The 18,935-nt window shown below is 47.8% G+C and overlaps 1 protein-coding gene across 24 annotated transcripts in view; it reads left to right on the top strand.

Annotated features, from left to right (window-relative positions):
• The window catches only part of EIF4G3 (eukaryotic translation initiation factor 4 gamma 3), a 320,226-nt gene that overhangs the window by 270,859 nt on the left and 30,432 nt on the right, over positions 1-18,935 (top strand). For all 24 annotated transcript variants that reach the window (XR_016347803.1, XM_089773141.1, XM_089773132.1 and 21 more), the window contains 3 exons: positions 3,647-3,761; positions 5,234-5,457; positions 14,388-14,503. Coding sequence is in view for 23 of the 24 variants with exons in the window: in XM_089773141.1 (XP_089629267.1) it covers positions 3,647-3,761; positions 5,234-5,457; positions 14,388-14,503 (455 nt within the window). In the remaining variant the exon portion in view is untranslated. The remainder of the gene's footprint in view (positions 1-3,646; positions 3,762-5,233; positions 5,458-14,387; positions 14,504-18,935) is intronic.

The raw sequence follows: 18,935 nt of genomic DNA on the forward strand, positions 1-18,935 counted from the left end.
GTCACCATAGACCGTGACGTTTTCTCCCAATGGGGGTGTCCAACTACCATTCTCTTTGCCTTCCACGTCAACCACAAATGCATTAGGTACTGCTCCAGAGTGAGCTTGGCACCCATTCCCAAGGTTATGCTCTTATCACTTGCTTTGGAAACCAGACCAATTACACCTTTATCCCTCCTGCTTCTGCTGTGTGTCCCCCACAAGGTCACATGGGAGAGGACCACAGTTATTCTAATTGCCCCAGTTTGCCCTGGCCATTTCTGGTTTCCCCCTTTTTTCCGCATGTCATTGTGTCCCCCATTTCCATTGCCAACATTCCTGGAGCTGCACACTCAACAAAGTGTCAAGATTAGGCATCCCTATCCACAGGCTCTCTACCGCCGAGCTTGCTTTTAGGGTTGCATCTTCACTAGATGGGACGGTTCTCAGGAGGACCAGACATCCTTTTGAATAGCAGGAGAGAGTCCACACGGCGTTTCTATTCAGCTTCAGTTCCTGTTCCCTTCTGTTGAATTATCTTCTATCCCTGAAAGTGTCAGGACTCGCTTTCAATTCCATCAGACTGAACATAGTGACTATTTGTGCTTTCCACCATCCCCTCCCTCTTCATGCACGGGCATTCTTTAATTACACATCCACTGAAGAGTAGATTTTGGAAAAGCTTCTTCGGACTGATCCATCTGTTCGACTTATCACCCCTCCAATGGGATCCTTGTCCTTTCAGCATTAATGAATTCACCCTTCAGAACTTTGGCCTCATGCTCCCTCTCTCTTCTTTGAGAAGAGGTTGCACTGATAGGCCTGCTGGGGGTCACGATGGGGAACCCTCCATCCTTTTACCATTCCATAAGGACAAGGTTTCTCTGTATTTGCAAAGGTCCTCTATTGCTTTTATCTCAGCCAACCCGTATGCTTTCTTTCCGAAGCCTCCCTCCTAAACAAAGGAGTGGAGCCATCACTCTGTTTATTTCCACTGGGCCTTGGCCTTCAGCAGGTCCCTAGACTGCTTATCACGGTAACTGAAACGATTACAGGACAGGCGATTTCCACATAGGATAGCTAATTGGATTTCAGGGTGCGTTACGCTCTACTCTCTGCCATTGAGACTGTCTCTATACCTTGAGCCCATTCCACAACAGTGCAAACATGAACTACAACAACACTTCATGATGTATCCCTTTGTGACATATGTAGGATGTGCAGCTGAGTACATAACTGCACTGCTCATTATGCCTTGGTTTTAGGACTCTTGTTGATCACCCTCAGTGGAATACAATAGGGACCATCACGCGAAGAAGAGGAGCTTACTTACCTGTAACTGGAGGCTTTTTAAGATGTGTGTTCCTATCTGTGTTCCAATCTCACCCTCCTTCCCCTCTGGATCTGTTTGATTTGCAGTGGAGAAGGAATTGAGGGCACGGTCAGTCTGTCTTGCCTTTTAATGCCTCAGAGAAAACCATGAGGCAGAGAAAGGGTGCGTGCAATTCTCTGGCTCCAGATACATGGTGTATACGTATTACCCGCAGTGGAATACAGATAGGAACCACACATCTCAAAGAACTTCCACTTATAGGTAAGTAACTCCTCTTCCATGTTGATCCAAACAAGCAATTTTGATGTAAGTTATTGAAGTGCCGATCCATATGGGTATTCACTATAGGGGCACATATACTCCATGCTCCCAGGACCAGAAATACTTCAATAGTAATCTATTGGTCTTTAGCTCTGTAGTACACCTTCTCATGCTTCAAACCAGGGACATGAGTAGTCACATGGACTGATCGTCCCTTTTGTTCCTCTTCTGTTGCTCACAGTCTGTCTAGTTTAATTCGTAGAGATTTAAAGGAGCTTCCTTCCCCACCCTGTCTCTCTCCAACACTGGTCAGGGGTCTCGCTTCAGACCTTGCCTCACCTGTCCCCACATCTTCCTGGTGTCAAGACTCCTGACGTCTACCTCTGCTGACTAATGGAGGCATATATATGGGATTTGCCACTCGTTTCCCCCTCCTGTCAGGCAGACTTGAGAGTTCTGGTACCGCTGACACCTTGTGGAGCTAGCCATGAGGTTTAGGTCAGATTCAGGCTCTTGTGTTCTCCAACTCAAGACTGGAACTGCCAAGTAGTTCTCCACTGGCATCCCTCGAAGCCAAAAGACTGCACTAAGGGAAGGCATGACCAGGGGAAAGAGAAGCACAAGAGAGCCCAGATGTCTGCCCACCAATCTAGAGAGAAGAGAGCAATCCCATTCCTTTCCCTTGGGTTCAAGTGAGGCATCATACTGTGATCATGGGTCCAGTTCCCCGGGAGCTTACTGTGAGATCAAAAAGGCACCAAAAGTACCAGGACCTTTAGCTGAGCAGCACAAACAGATACCTCCCTCTACACCGGTGATACTACATTGTGCACCTAAGCTGATGCCATTTACCCCAACACTAAAGATGCCAGCCTGCCTTTTTCTGGGGAAACTGAGATACCCCCTTATGCAGCATCTGGCTATCTACATGGATTGGGGTTCCCAATCATGATGGAAGTGGTGTTAATGCAGGACATCAAAATAACATCCATCTACCATACTCCAGTCCCTAGCTCCCATATGGGGTCTCCCCACAACACCCTAATACTGATAGGACTTCCAGGATTTCATGGAGTCCCTCCCATTTACAGAATACCCCTAGGGATATCTACCCCCTAGGGAGCACTGGTATTCTCCACATAGTCCATATCTCTACTCTTACTTGCACCCCCCTCCTAAAAAAGCACTGCTTGGAGTGACCCACAGTGAATAACCATAGGGCCCAGCCGTGGAGTTCTCTGAGATGTCTGCTTTCCATGGGTATTCATGACGCACCCTCCTTCCCATGTGCTTTGGCTCTGTGGTAGGGTAGGAACCGAAGGGCGTGTGGTCTGTGTCTCCACATAAGCCTTCGGCTCACAGCATGAGGAAGCGCAGTGCATGAGTGCAGGCCAATGGACACTGCTTGTAAAGAATTTCCAGTCTCAGGTGCAGAGAGTCTAGCGAATACCCAAAGGGACAACACATGGCAAAGAACTCCAGAAAGGGTACAGGGCAGCAGCACGCTTCCTTCTGACCGCCCTGCTCTGGCTTCAGCTCAGCATCATCTCCTTAGTTGCTCTCCCTCCAAGGGTCACAGCCGTTTTTAAAAACACATTCTGGCTGAACAGGCTCAGCTGCATTTCATTAGCATCCAGCTGATAGGGCCTCCTTGAGCCTCTGAACCCTGGCTGAGAATGAACCTCCAAACCTCACAGCAGTTCTCTGGTTTTCCGGAGTTTCCCCCTTCGAATGTTAATGGAGAGGGATGGAGAATGCACCGTGCTGATCCCAAAAGATCTGGGCGCCCCGACATTATACACAATAAATAATTCATTGTGGTAGTGCAGCCACGAGAGAGAACCAGGCATGTGTTCGGAGTCAGAAAAAGCCAGAAAGTCATGAATGAGCCCTGCATGCCAAAATGATCATGAGAAGCAAGAATAAACTGGAGTCAAGCCAGCCATTTTGCCTCAGTTTCCACACTATCGACTCTGGGAAATAGAAAAACGTTTAAATTATTTTATGGCACCGTGTCCTTGATAATCCAGTGTTATCACCCTTCCCTACATCTCCTTTTGCATTCTCTTGCAGAGTCCTTACGACCAAGTGCCACTAGTTTGAACAGATTCTCTGCACTGCAGCCCCCAGTGTCATCCGGGTCTTCTTCTGTATCCTCAGAATTAGAGTCTCGCAGGGCCTTAACTAGGTAAGAGTCCATCAGCCCTGAAGTTGCCATTCCCATATTTATGCACCTTAACCTTGATTTGCTACTTTCGGTCCCATAGAGAAGAGGTGACTATTGATCTGCCTCTCTTTCCTGCGTGGCCAGTGTTAATTTAGAACCCTCCTGGGTTATGTCATTTGTTCCAAAGGTCACACTTTATTTGAAGGTGCATTTATAAATAGTTTACGAAAGGTTAATAAATTAAGGTAGGATTTTACAAATGGTAATTTTTTGTAGAAGGTTAGATTTCTGTAGGTTGCTCAAGTATGACATTTTCTACCATTATGCTTATAACTAGCTATTCATTCCGGTAATGTGCTTATAGCATTTATTAATCATCTATTAATGTATTGTAATCTGTTTATTAATGTACTAGTGACATAAAGTTCATCAGTTTTTCCTTCTAAAGTGCATAACTTTGCATTTTTCAGCGAATTTCATCTGCCCTCAGGCTGCCCATTCACCTGAGTCCCTCTGAAATTCCCTCAGCTCTTATTTTCACTGTCCTACGGTGCGTCTAGACTACATTCCTCTTTCGAAAGAGGAATGCAAATGAGAGAAATCGAAATGCAAATGAAGCCCAGATTTACAAATCTTGCGTTTCATTTGCATAATCGCGTCCAATCGCTTTTCTGGGGGGAAAAAGCAGTCTAGACGTGGTTCTTTCAGGGGAAAAAACCCTTTTTCAAAAGAACCCTGTAAACCTCATTTTTTTAGGACTAAGGGTTCTTTCAAAAAAGGGTAGGTTTTTTTTTAAAGTACCATGTCTAGACTGCTTTTGTTTTGTTTTGTTTTGTTTTTGAAAAAACCTTTTTCGATAAAGCAATTGGACGCGATTATGCAAATGATGCATGAGATTTGTAAATCAGCACCTCATTTGCATTTTTTGATTTCCCTCATTTTGCATTCCTCTTTTGAAAGAGGAATGTAGTCTAGACACACCCCTAAATAATTTTGCCTCATCTGGGGTTTTTCCACATCAGTATCATCCGCCTGTTTCCAAAAAAATTATTAAAAGGTTAACGTAATTCCTAGGACTGATGCTTGAGAACTCAAGCAGGTTCCTTGTGAAATGGTGCCATTACTGTAATGTTCACAGTCACTGTATTTTAATCCTGCAGAGCTGTGGTGTATCCTTGGGCTGTTTTGTTTCAGATATGCACTAAAACACACACGCTCCCTTTCTCCCTCCCTGTGTGCATGTGCGTGCTTTCATCACTTGGCTCACACCACATTTTTATAGGTGAGGGGATCCACAGGCTGCATTTTGTTTATTAATGTACTAGTTTACATTGACAATTACTTTCGCATTTTTCCTGTAAGCAATAGACTGTATAAGAGACAGCTACCCAGCGCCTTTTACAAAGTTTGGGAAATGGGGCCAGTATTCATTTTTAGCAGTTAAGAGGACGAAAGTCTTCCATATGAATATGGTTTTTTTTCCCACTTTCTAGTCGTGGAAGCACAGGCAGGGAGAAGAATGACAAACCTGTCCTATCTTCAGTCTCACGTCCAAACACCTTCCTGCGGGGCAGCAGCAGTAAAGAGCTGCTGCTAGACAATCAGGCGCAAGAAGAACAGCGGCGAGAGATGCTTGAAACGGTGAAGCAGCTAACAGGTGGCATGGACGTGGATAGAAACAGCACAGACACAGACAGGAACAAAGCCAAGGAAACGGGTGAGAGACTCCTCCAGGAGTGCTGGGTGAGCGCTCCTGGGGCTCTTTAATACAGGGGAATCCTACTGAATGTGCAGAAATGTTGAAGGAATCCTGAACCTCCTTTTCCAAAGGTTTGTAACTCAGCTGATTTACGTATTTCTCTTCTTAATGTCATATTTGCTCAGCAACAACCGTTTGGTGTCATGTCAATAAAAACAGTTTCTTGCTCATGTCCATTCTGCACCATTGCTGGAGGTTTTTCCTTTGGGCCGACTCCAGCAGCTCTGGAGCCACATGCCAGTATAGGGGGCACCACCAGCCCCATGCTCTCTGAGCTCCTCCTGACTGCCCATGGCGTTGGTTGGAAAAACTCTTCATGTTGTAGCAAGGCTCCTTCCCAGTGGTTCTTGGACTCCTTGGTTCGTAATTATCATAGTTATGTAGTTTTGTGTGTCTTATCTTTGCAAGTATTGATATTGTAGGTGGCGTAAGTAGATGGTTCTGATCGCTGAAAAACCTCTTTGCCCAAGGCATCCTTGGGCCCCAGGCTTCAAGCCTTGTGCCTCCCGTGGAAAACCTGTGTCCATAAGTGACCCATGCTCTTACTGCTTGAAGTCCTGGGGGGAACCCACATGAGGGACGAGTTCCAGATCTGTTGGGACATCAGATCCTGCACTAAAACGGCAGACATCAGGCTGACAACTGTCCTCATAAAAGCTGTCTTCAGACCAGGCTCAGAACCAAGCTTCTCTGATTCTGTGCTGTGTACTTGGGTATCGGTGCAAAGTGCTGCCCTGGCCCTGAGCTCTTCTGGCACCATTCGTCAATTGTCTGGTGCCAGGGAAGAAGCATAAGAAGCAGTGCACCAACTGAGGGCGCTCACCAGTGCACAAGATAAAAAACGGGGAGACATCATAGTGAGACACATGCCAGGCACCTCTGCTGCTTCTGGGCCTCTGGTGGCACCATCTGCTCTGCCTAGGGCATTGAGTCCTGTGCAGAAATCTCTTCCAACACCAGGAAGCCACCTTGATGCCAGCAGTTTTATGGTGTCATTGATCCCAGAAGCTTTCCAGGTGGCTAGAGACTTATTTTCTCTGCCAGTCCTTCCAATCCTATGGGATGCCTATCAGTTCCAGAAGCGGGAGGGAGCAAGGCGGATTGGGCATCTTCCTGGCATTCTGAGCTCCTGTGCTTCACTGATCCGTGCAACTCCAGCAATATATGAGACACAAGCTGGTACCGCTCCATCATCGCTACCAGAAGAAGACTCCTCTTCGGAGCCTCAAGAAAGACCACCACTGGTACCAAGCATATGCTCCACTGGACTTAGGTGCTGGGCCCCCCGGACGGCACCTGGCTAGTGCATCGCTGGCTGCTTCAGTGACCTTACTTGAACCTTGGGAGATTCCCCCGTTACTCGAGACTCCCTCACACTTGCTTGATGGTTTCTGAGAGACCGGCTATAGCTCCTTCTCACACAGCACCAGATCTCAGCTCCAGTCCCAACATTCAGAAGGTGGCTCCAGTGGACGTAGAAGAGGAAAGAGACTCTCTTCTGATGTACGGCTCCTCCACGTCCCCTCTAGAGGAGGCCATTATGGATCCCAGTAGCCTGCTTCCGCAGGGTGATTTCAGGGCCATCGGGACCTTCTGAAGCGAGTCTCTGTAAAGCTGGGCCTAGAAATTGAGGAGCTCAGAAAGACATAACACAGCCTTGCTGAGATCCTGCCTGCAGCAGCTCCATCCAGGGGGCCCTGCCCCTCAAAGAGATGCTGATGAGACCAGTCAAGGCCATGTGGCGAACTCCCTCTCCTCTGCACCCACCTCAGACTGCAGAAAAGATGTGTTATGTGCTCGGAAGCAGCTTGAGATCCCTGCACTCACCCCTCTCCAGGGTCACCGGCAGCAACAAACAGCACACGATAAGGACAGGCATGTCCAGGCCCATCCTTTTCCGGAAAGAAGGTTTATTAGGTGGGTAGCCTTCCATTGTGTCTCTCCAACCAGCAAGCTTTGCTGGACAGATATGATTTTAGTTGTGGGACTGCTTGACTAAATTCAAAAACGTCCTGCCTCCAGAGGCAAGGCAGGAGTTCATTGCCCTCTTGGAAGAAGGTAAGACTGTAGCCAGAACCTCTCTCCTGGGTACACTGGACACGGCTGGCTTGGCAGCCAGGACAATAGCCTCCATTGTCACCGACAGTCAGTTCTTGGCTCTGATCCTCCGGCTTTCCTCACAATAATCCATTCTGGACCACCTCTTCTATTGCTTCTCTGTTTCCTCAGCATAGATGGTCACACGGCTGTCCCTGTGTAGGGACAACCTAGGAGGGTGCAGGGCCCGGGGCAACCCCTCTGCTGCAAGCCCACCCCGCCTCTGCTCCATCCCCGCTCCACCTCTTTCCCCTTCGCCTCCTTGCCCAAAGCCACCTTCCCCAAGCAACACAAGCCATGGGATTACCTGGGGGCCTGGCATGGGGCGGCAGCATGGGTTGGTCCTTCCTCCTGCACGCACCACAGCGGTGGGAGCTAGAGTGATGGGGCAGCCTGTTCCTGGGGCGGCAGGTAGCCAAGGTCCTTGGTCGGGGCTTTCTGCGGCAGTGAGTGGGAGGGGAGCAACCCTGTGCCAGGTCCCCCAGGCTGCTCTGGGCCCCATCCATAGGATGATTCAGGTGGCCGCCATGGGACTCTACAAAGCGCAGGGCCTGGGGCAGCCACCCCCAACTGTTCTGTGGATGAGACAGCTCTGGGCAGACACAAGATTGCACAGCCTGACGAACTCCATGGCCACTTTAGGCCACTACCTGTCAGCTTCCTGTAAGCACTTCAAGCCCCATCAGCCTCCTCATCTCTCATGGCCGCCAAGACAGGAGCCCTATAAAAGAAAAGTGAGATGTTATAAATGGTGCCAACCACTCCTGTCGACCTCAGTCTCCCAGTCAGGCTTTCAGAGAATCTCTGGCAGGCCCAAGCAAGCCCTTTAAAGGTGTGCCTGAGGAGGCTGCATCAACCGCCATTTCAGATTTGCCTCTGCTTTTGTTTTAGGGCCAGTTGTTGCCCTTCAGCTTGGTCATTCACAACATCAAACCGTTGGGTCCTGAGCACTTCCCTCCCATCCCCCATCCCCCATCCCCATCCCTTTTCAGGCACTTTTCTCACAAGCAAACCCTGGTCTATGAGGTGTAATCCCATCTAGGTATGGAGGCCATGGGCCATGGAGGAAGTTCCTCAAGACTTGGAAGGGACGAGTTTTAATCCCGGTATTTCCTAATTCCAGAGGCCGAAGGGAGCCCTGTCCATCTTGGATCTTCATTACCTCAACAGGTATCTCAAGAAACTAAAGTTCTGCATGGTCTCCCTGATCTCCATTATTCCCTCTTTGGGTCCAAGAGCCTGGGACACTGCCCTTAAAGGACACACATTTATCACATTTCTATCTTCAATGGCCTCACAAGGTTTCTCGGGTTTGTGGTGAGTCAGCACCACTACCAGTTCCCTGCCCTACTCTTTCAGCAGCCCTATGGGTTTTCTGTTCCCTAAGTGACCAGTTCAGGGGCTGCTCCAGATCAATCCAGAATGTACTAGAACCAATTAAGTCTGACAGACACCATAAGATCCCTGGAGCCAATTAAGAACTTGCTAGCAGCAAAGAGACACGAGCTAATTAAAACACCTGCAGCCTATTGAACTGGCCTTAGCAGGTTCTTAAAAGACCCTTCAGGGAGAGTCATTGGCGAGGAGCTGGGAGGAACGTGGTGCACTGTGAAAGAGCTGGGAGGATGAGAATGGTCAGGTACCAGAAGCAAGGCACTGGGAGGTCCTCTGGGGAAGTGGAACAGCTCTGGTAGTGAAGGAAACACTACCTGTTCCCACTGCCATTAAGGTCCCTGGGCTGAACCTGGAGTAGAGGGCGGGCCCTGGTTCCCTCCAGCCCGCCCCACACCACCACGGAGACATTCCCTGAGAGGGAAGACTACAAATTAGGAAGGTCTCATACCAAATTAATTGACTGGTCTAAGATGAAGGTAGCTCAGTAGGCTGTGATCCTTGCCTCCAGAAAGGGCGAGAGGCTATGTTGAGGGTCCCAGTGAGCCCCTGAGGCATGACCTAACCGTCTAGAAGTGCGGGACCCACAAGACAATACCACAGGGGCAGTGCTCGACTGTCCAATTCCAGACTAAGTCAAACCTGATGTCCTAGGTCAGATAGAGGCAGCAAAGGGGGAGTGGGGGAAGAGAGAGTACTTCAAAGTGGCAGCACTGCACAGAGCCCATACTGGGGCTCTGTGTGGAGCTGGCATTTTGAAACGTTGCCACCATAGGGTCTCCCTAGCTGATCCCGGGCTTCCTGCGACATTTCTGCAGAACTCGGAGTCAGCTGGGGAGCCCCCCGCTGGTACTGCCACTTTGAAATGCCAAGTGGAGCCCGGGATCAGCTGGGGACTCCCGGGCTCCAGCGCGGCCTTTCAAAGTGCACAGAACCCAGGGTGAGCTGGGGAGTCCCCTGCTAATCCTGGGTTCCACAGAAATGCCACACGGAGCCCAGGGACAGACCCCAGGCTCTGCATGGCATTTCAAAGCTACAGTGCAGCATGGAGCCCAGGGTCAACAGGGGACTCTGAGTTTCCTGCTGACCCCAGGCTCCATGAGGGCATCTCCGCTTTGAAATGCACAAGTGCTCCCGCTGGGGACTCTTGTACATTTCAAAGCTGGCACCTGCAGGCAGCCCAGGGTGAGCAGGACTTCCTACTGGCCCCGGGCTGCACGTGGAGTTCCACATTCCTCCTTTGAAATTTACAAGAGCCCCAGTTGGGGCACATGGAATTTCCATCAACTACTTGACTAGTAAATTACTTATTAGTTAACATCCTTAGTCAGGGAGCTCCTGGAGGTTCACTTAGTACGCCAAGTGTTCCTCCCCAGGATCTAAGGTGAGATGGTGCAAGTCCTGACAGACAGTGCTACTGCCACATTTTATATCAAGAAGCAGGGAGCGGCTCGATCTTCAGCCTTGAATCGGGAGGCCATCTGTCTGTGGGACCTGCACACAAAGCACTCCATCTCGAGGTGTCACATCTGCTAGCCTCAGAGGGGTAGCCATGTGAGTCTGTAACTTAAAAAAACTTAACCTGTAGCAGCTTAGAGACTCACAACAAATATATACACATAGCATATACCCTCTTGAGATGGGTTATGCCCATGAAAGCTCATGATACTATATATATTTTTATTAGTCTCTATGGGTACGTCTACACAGCAGGGCAAAATTCAAATTATGCTACCCAACTTCATCAGTTGCGTAGCTTAAGTCGCAATAGCTTAATAGAACACTCTTCCTTCCACTTCCCTTACTCCTCATAAAATGAGGGCGACAGGAGTCAAAATAAGAAGTCATTCAGCTTGCCATCATTTCAAAATAATGTAGTGTAGATGTGTACTGTGTTATTTCGGATTAACGTCAGTTATTCCGAAATAACACTGCTGTGTAGACATACCTAAGGTGCTACAGGACCACTCGTTTTTTAAATCTAGTAACCCCGAGTGTACTGGCAGATCACCTCGGTAAATCCTACTCCTACCACGAGTCACCAGATTGGTGGCCTCCCCGAGTGGATCTTTCCACCATCAGGCAGAACTGAAAATGCCATCAGTTTTGTTTCCTGTACAAACACAACCCAGGGTCCCTTTCCAACACCTTCCTACTCTTGTGAATAGATTGTATACTTTATACTTTCCCCCAGTCCTCTTGGAGCACAGGGTCCTCCTAAAAATTAAACAGCCCAGGGCAAGAGTTATTCTGATAACAACAGTATGGCTGCACCAGCGATGGTTCGGGATGCTGCTGGATCTCTCGGTGACAACTCTCATGACTCCTCTGTCCGGACCTGGTTTCAGAAGACCATGGCTGGTTACTTCACCCAAATCTTGCCTCACTGCACCTGACTGCATGAATACCACGTGGCTGCACCCGGAAGAACAGGCTTGCTTAGAACAGTCGATCACAATTCCATAACAACCAGATCACTTTTCTACCAGACTTCTTCCAAAACCTCACAAGGACTCTGAGAAACGACAGCTCCCCTTGTTACATGTTCCACTGGCCCTCACCTTTTATAGTGTGAGGACTAAACCCTTCCACACAGAAAGAATGAAACGGCCACCTGCGTCAGCCCAAAGGATCTCATCCTGGATAACTGCCTGTATTCGAGCTTGACATGAGCAGGCGAATGTTCAGCCTCCGCACATCTTAGCGGCTCATTCCCCAAGAGCTCCGGCTTCACCAGCCACATTCCTCGCACAGGTCCCATTTTAGCACCTCTGCAGAGCTGCAACCTGGTCACCAGTGTATGCCTTGCGTCCTGTTACACCATCCCCCAATAGGCCTCAGAGCACCAGGTTTGGAAGACCTGTGTGGTAGTCAGTATGTCTGTGAGCGCTAAGCCCGCCTCCTTGGGTACTGCTTGTGAATCACCTCACATGGAATGGACATGAGCAGGGCTTAACAAACCGCGGTGAAATCTGCTCGCCAGCCCCGCACTGTGCATGCACCAGACCCGCATTGTGCATGCACGCGTCGCTGGTGAACGGGGCGACTGGCTGAAATCTATTCGCCACGGTTAAAAAATGGTTACCAGTCTTAAGTTCTTCAAGATGTGTTGCTCATCCCCATTCCATAACCCACCCTCCTGCCCTTCTGCCAGTGTTAACCAGGAAGAAGGAATGGAGAGATGTGGAGTCGGTGGTACCCCTGATACCAGCTCGTAAGCACATGATTCCAGAGGAGCTAGCACCAGTCCAATGGCCCTGGCTGAGTGAAAAATGTCCATCCATGGTACACGTGTCACACGCACGTAACACTGAATGGTCGTGAGCAACAAATATCAAAGAATAGCAGTTACGAAAGATTTTCCAAAATCATTTTATATGTCAGCAAAAGTAATTGGGCCCCAGTTATCTGTATAATCACCTTTTCACCCAAGTCTGGTTCCACCCATGTCTGTTCCTGGGATAGTGGAAGATTTATTCTGAGTACTGACCTCATGCATCTGGGGCTTGTTGCCTGGGACACTTGGTGAAAGCCCACGCCTGGTGAGATTTGGGCACAGTGTAAGTATCCTCTGTTTGGCTAGACCTTTGATTGATTGTAGGGCCCTTCTAGCAGCAGGGTGTGGTGAGTTTAGATTTGTGTTTGTGTTAATTTTTGGAAGGTGCCAAAGTAACAGACACCACTAAGCAATGCAAATGGAGCTTGGTTCTGGTTTCCCAGTCACCCCCTTGCTATCTGTGAACCTTCTCAACAGTTGGGACTAGCCAAGACATATCTGTTATAAGTCCCGAGACAGAATGCTGAGGCTCAGCATTTTCAGTGGAAGGTCTTTCCCCCTCAGACTTTATTTGCCTAGGCCAGGTTCTGTGAACTGCTCTTGAGAGATTCTTAGCACCTCATGTCCCACTGACTTCACTTGGGTGGGTGTACTCCCCGCACCTTGTATGACTGACTCTGGTTAGTCATGTTGTTTTTGGTGCTTCGTAGGCACTTGTCATCATGGTATCTAAGCCCCGGGGTTGCTTGTCTCTTTGGGCTGTATCTGCACTTTTTAACATTTCCCAGTGGTGGGAAACCTAGTGTAGATGAGGCTGCCTGAGCTTCCTCTGAGAGCGTCATTATGCCGCAAGAGTAGAAACGGTGGTGGTGGCTGTTGACACCTGGCTGCACTCAGGGCCCGCTGCTGCTCCTTCCATTGGAGCTCAGCCAGCAGTGGCTCAGGATTTAAGAAAAGGTTCTGTGAGTATAAAGCCGAGTCATAACGTGTACAGCACAAGCCCCTCTGTCTGTTCAGGCTTTTTTCTGAGTGGGTTTGAGGGAAGGCCAGTCCATACCCAGAGGATTGACGGGGAAGAGAGTCCTTAAGGGTTTGCTTCTACAGTGGGTTTTGGAATTATGGAGATTGTCTTTGGTTTCTGACATTCACAGTCAGCGTGCTATAAATGTGCTGTAAATGTACAGTATTGAGACACAACTGCTGCCACCGTTCAAAAACTAAGTATTTAATGTTTGTAACGTGCTTTGAACTTGTAAAATGCCGTGTCACTGCCAAGTACTATTCTGAGAATGGTGAGTTTCAGACAGAGGATTCCCCATAGAATCCCAGGGCTGGCAGAGACCTCAGGAGGCATCCAGTCCAGCCTCCTGCCCAAAGCAGGACCAACCCAACTCAATCCTCCCAGGCAGGGCTTTGTCAAGTTGGGACTTAAACACCTGTAGGGATGGAGACTCTACCCGCTCCCTAGGGAACTCAGCCCAGTGCTTCCCCACCCTCCTAGGGAAATGGTTTTTCCTAATATCCAACCTAGACCTCCCCCACTGTAACTTGAGCCCATTGCTCCTCTGTCTGTCATCTTTCACCACTGAGAACAGCCTCTCTCCATCCTCTTTGGAACCCCCCTTCAGGGAGTTGAAGGCTGCTCTCAAATCCCCCCTCACTCTTCTGCAGTCTAAACAAGCCCAAATCCCTCAGCACCTTCTTGTAGACCATGTGCTCCAGCCCCCTGATCATTTTGGTTGCCCTCCACTGGACCCTCTCCAATGCATCCACATCCTTTCTGTAATGTGGGGCCCAGAACTGGATGCAGTACTCCAGATGTGTCCTCACCAGTGTCAAATAAAAGGGTGAAAGCTGAGCTAAATAAGAAATTGCTTATGCCTGGTGATCAGACTGACTCATGAGAAACTGGCAGAAAATAGAATCTAAACTGTTTATTTTACCTCCCACTGCCGTGTTTCCAAAATCAACCTGCTTTCAGTCACAGCAGAGTGCCTCTCACAAGTTCCATTCAGCTGCCAGGAATGGCTGAGAGGGGATGCTTGAGGGATTTTTTACATTGTTTTTTGGAACTGAAGATTACTTCTTTATTCAGTGTCTGTTTTCTCTGCCTTATTACCAGCCAAGCCAGAAACTCACTCAGCTCCAGTACAAGATAAATCTTCACTGTCAGAAGAGGAAATGGAGAGAAAGTGCAAATCCATCATTGATGAGTTCTTGCACATTAACGATTATAAGGTAAACAGAATGAAACCTCACCTTTTAGAAAGCCATGGAACAGTGGGACCTTTGGCATTTTTTCCATTCCAGGGACAGTGTCTTAAACATCCTGTTCTTAGATCTTTAACATAAACATGGGACCTATTGAAATTTGGAATGTAGGGATCTTAGCACCGCTCTCTGATTGTTCTGGTTCTTCCATTGCTAAAGACAGAGGAAAAAATACTGTAGCCCCCTTTGGGTATTGTAAGTATTAGATATGTCTCTCAGGACCGCTGAGCAGCACTTCTTATAATTGTATGTCAATTCAGGGTGTAGAAAGCTAGAGTGACTAGAGAAAAGTTTAGTTCACCTGTAAAGAGCTCATTGTTCTGATGTCAAGGCAGATGAAATAATCCAGATTGAACAAACTACTCCAGAGTGCTTTCCATAAATGTTGATCGTTAAGGTTGCAACTTGTAAACTGGATTTTGATCTCTCCTGTAAAATCCGTAAGTATATTGTCCTCAGAATTGATAGGCTAGATCTGTAGCCTCAGGCAGAAATTTTCTGCCAAGTTCCAAGTGACTGGGATATGGGGATCCTAAATTGACATCCTGTAAATAGAATCACTGAACACAATTCCAAAATTCTTCCAAAAAACTATAGCCAAAAAACAAGCATGAGAGGTAAATCCTATTGTAGAGGAGTCTTCTTGTCCAAAACCTAGCTCCTAGGATAGATATTTGGCGTATTAAAGTCAGATTTCAAGAGTTAATAATGATTTAGTATTGCCACCATGGAATATTTACTCTGAGAGTTATAGTACAGGTAAGTGCTGCTTACTTTTTAAAAAATAAACCTCCAGTATCTGTCTTTTTTTAAAGATATGCTCCAAGTGTACCCATTATGGCTACGTCTACACTGGCATGATTTTCCAGAAATGCTTTTAACAGAAAAGTTTTCCGTTAAAAGCATTTTCAGAAAAGAGCATCTAGATTGGCACGGACGCTTTTCCGCAAAAGCACTTTTTGTGGAAAAGCGTCCGTGCCAATCTAGACACGCTTTAGCCATCGGGGCTTTTTTGCGCAAAACAGTACTGTGCTGTCTACACTGGCCCTCTTGCGCAAATGATTTGTGCAAGAGGGCTTTTGCCCGAACGGGAGCAGCATAGTATTTCCGCAAGAACACTGATGATCTTACATGAGATCGTCAGTGTTCTTGCGGAAATTCAAGCCGCCAGTGTAGACAGCTGGCAAGTTTTTCCGGAAAAGCGGCTAATTTTCCAGAAAAACTGGCCAGTCTAGACACAGCCTATATGATTACGGTAGAGGTATTAGCTTTGTGGCAGTGACAACTGGATGTATAGCCCTGGAGTCAGCAGTGCATCCTAAAAGTCCTGTGTCACATAATTACCCTTGTGTCTGTCAGGCACTAACATATGCCTGATTTAAAACTATGGCCTCAGCATGGAGTCTGGGACTATCATAGACCCTGTGACCTGTGGAAAAAGCTACCTAGAAAGTTGATTCCAGTCACCTGGAGCTATCAGTTCTTGACAACAGAGTGTATGGTCCAACATAAAAGGCATTGAAATGTACTGAGTCATAAAGAGACCACCAAGGTCTACCACGTTTGATTTAAACGTTCAGTTGAAGCGGTTCTTGTCTAGTGATACTGCAGATATTAGAAGTATGGTGTTACTGTATTTCACTCTATTCTTCTGAGTACAGGCAGTCCCTGGGTTATGTACAAGATAGGGACTGTAGGTTTGTTCTTAAGTTGAATTTGTATGTAAGTCGGAACTGGCGTCCAGATTCAGCCGCTGCTGAAACTGACCAGCGGCTGACTACAGGAAGCCCAAGGCAGAGTTGCTCTGCCCGGCTTCCTGGAATCAGCCGCTGATCAGTTTCAACAGCAGCTGAATCTGGACGCCTGGGACAGAGCAGCTGGGGCGCTGCCGGGTAGGTCCCCGCAGCGCCGCACCTCAGCGCTGCGGGGACCAACCCGGCAGCACCCCAGCAACTCTACCCCAGGTGTCCCCAAGTCAGCCACTGCTGAAACTGATCAGCAGCTGATTCCAGGAAGCCTGGGACAGAGCAACTCTGCCTCGGGCTTCCTGTAGTCAGCCGCTGGTCATTTTCAGCAGCGGCTGACTTGGGGATGCCTGGGGCAGAGCAGCTGGAGTGCTGCTGGGTTGGTCCCGTGGCGCCGCTCCTCAGCGCTACTGGACCAACCCAGCAGCACCCCAGCTGCTCTACCCCAGGCGTCGGTGAGAAAAGCCTGGTCTGCTGGGGGGGGGGCGCACTAGCTGCGCCCCCCCACTTTCCCCCAGCAGACCAGGGAGACGCGGTCTGCTGGGCCCCCCTCCCCCCCCAGAAGACCAGGGAGATGCAGAGCAGCTTTTCTCACCCCGGAGGACGCGGGCGGCGGGACTGCGGCGCGTCTGGGCGGTCCTGCTGCCCGCATCCTTCGGGGCGAGAAAAGCCCTGTTCGTAACTGCGGATCCGACATAAGTCAGATCCGCGTAAGTCGGGGAATGTCTGTATTGTATTTGTGTATTTTAGTGTGAGTACCTTGCATTTCCAAATATCAATTGTAGAATCAATCATAGACTAACAGAACGAGAAGAAACCAGAAGAGGTGATCAAGTCCAGACCCCTGCATTCATTGCAGGACCAAGTAGCATCTAGATCAGTGTTTATCAACCTTTTTTATAAAGTACCCTTTTTTTAAAAAAAAAATATTTTCTACCATTGCAACACATTTGTTTAAACAACTTAATCATAGCCGGGCTGGGGATAAAATTTTTGGGTGTAAAAAATACAGTAATAATAAAACTGTAAAACTTAAAACAAAAATTCAGTTTTCTCCAAATGTCAGTTGTGTTGATGTACCCCCCAGACTTCCCTTGAGTACTCCTAAGGGTACTCGTATCACTGGTTGAGAAACACTGATCTAGATCATCCCTGCCAGATGTTTATTTAATCTGCTCTTAGATATATCCAATGATGGACATTCCACAACTTCTTGAGGCATTTTAGTCCAATGCTTACCCACCCTGACAGAAAGTTTTTCCTAATGTCCAACCTAAATCTCCATTGCTGTAATTTGTGTCCCATTATCAGGAGTTAAGGAGAATAATTTTTCTCCCTCCACCTTGTAACATCCTTTTAGGTACTTGAAAGCCATTATCATGTCCCCTTTTAGTCTTCTCTTTTCCAGTCTAAAGAAGCCCAGTTCGGTCAGTTCTCCCTAATAGCTCTTTTTTCTAGACCTTTAATCGTTTTTGTTGCTCTTCTCTGGACCTCCTCTAATTTCGCCACATCTTTCCTGAAATGTGGTGCCCAGAACTGGACACAATACTCCAATTGAGGCCTAACCAGCGCAGAGTAGAGCAGAAGAATGACTTCTCGTGTCTTGCTCACAACACTCCTGTTAATGCAGCCCAAATTGACGTTTGCTTTTTTTTGCAACAGTGTCACACTGATGACTCATCTTTAGCTTCTGGTCCACTCTGACCCCTCAGTCCCTTCCTGCAGCAATCCTTCCCAGGTTGTTATTTCCCACTTTGTATGAGTGCAACTGCTTGTTCGTTCCAAAATGGAGCACTCTGCATTTGTTCTTATTGAATTGCATCCTGTTTACTTCAAACCATTTCTCCAGTTTGTCCAGATAATTTTTGAATTTTAATCCTAGCCTCCAAAGCACTTGCAACCCCTCCCAGCTTTGTGTCATCCACAAATTTTGTAAGCTTACTCTCTGTAACATTATCTAAATCATTGGAGATATTGAACAGAACCAGTCCCAAAGCTATTTCTGCCGAACCCCACTTGTTATGCTCTTCCATCATGGTTGTGAACCATTGATAGCTACTCTCTGGAAATGACAAGTAGTGCTGTGGCATCTTAGGGTACGTCTACACTGCAATGCAATTTCGGGAAACCAGAGTATCCCAAAATAGCAATCCCGTGTCTTGATAGCAAGCCTGTTATTTCGGGCTTCCTATTCCGATGTTCCTTTAAACCTCATTCTCCGAGGAGTAAGGGACGTTTCAGAATAGCATTTTATTTTGAAATTTGGCGCTGTGTAGATAGCGCCAAATGACAAAATAAGCTACTTCAAAATAGCATCGAAATAAGAAATGCAATTTGCATAGCTCAAATTGCGTATCTTATTTCAAGTTACTATACAGTGTAGACGCACCCTTAGAGACTAAACAAAACCGTGTGTGTGTGTGTGTGTGTAGTATCATGAGTTTTTGTGGGCAAAACCTACTTCTTCAGATGAGATGATCTTAACTCATAATCATCTTATCTGAAGAAGTGGATTTTGCCCATGAAAGCTCATGATACTACAGCCACTCCCCGACTTATGAACACACCGACTTACGACCACCTGTACTTACAACCAACCTCCCATTAACCCCATTATATGTATTTTCGAGTTGAGAACCATGCACGTCAAGTTT

The sequence above is a fragment of the Pelodiscus sinensis genome, chromosome 24 (assembly GCF_052426305.1).
Source record: "Pelodiscus sinensis isolate ZL-2025 chromosome 24, ASM5242630v1, whole genome shotgun sequence".
NCBI lineage: Eukaryota > Metazoa > Chordata > Testudines > Trionychidae > Pelodiscus > Pelodiscus sinensis.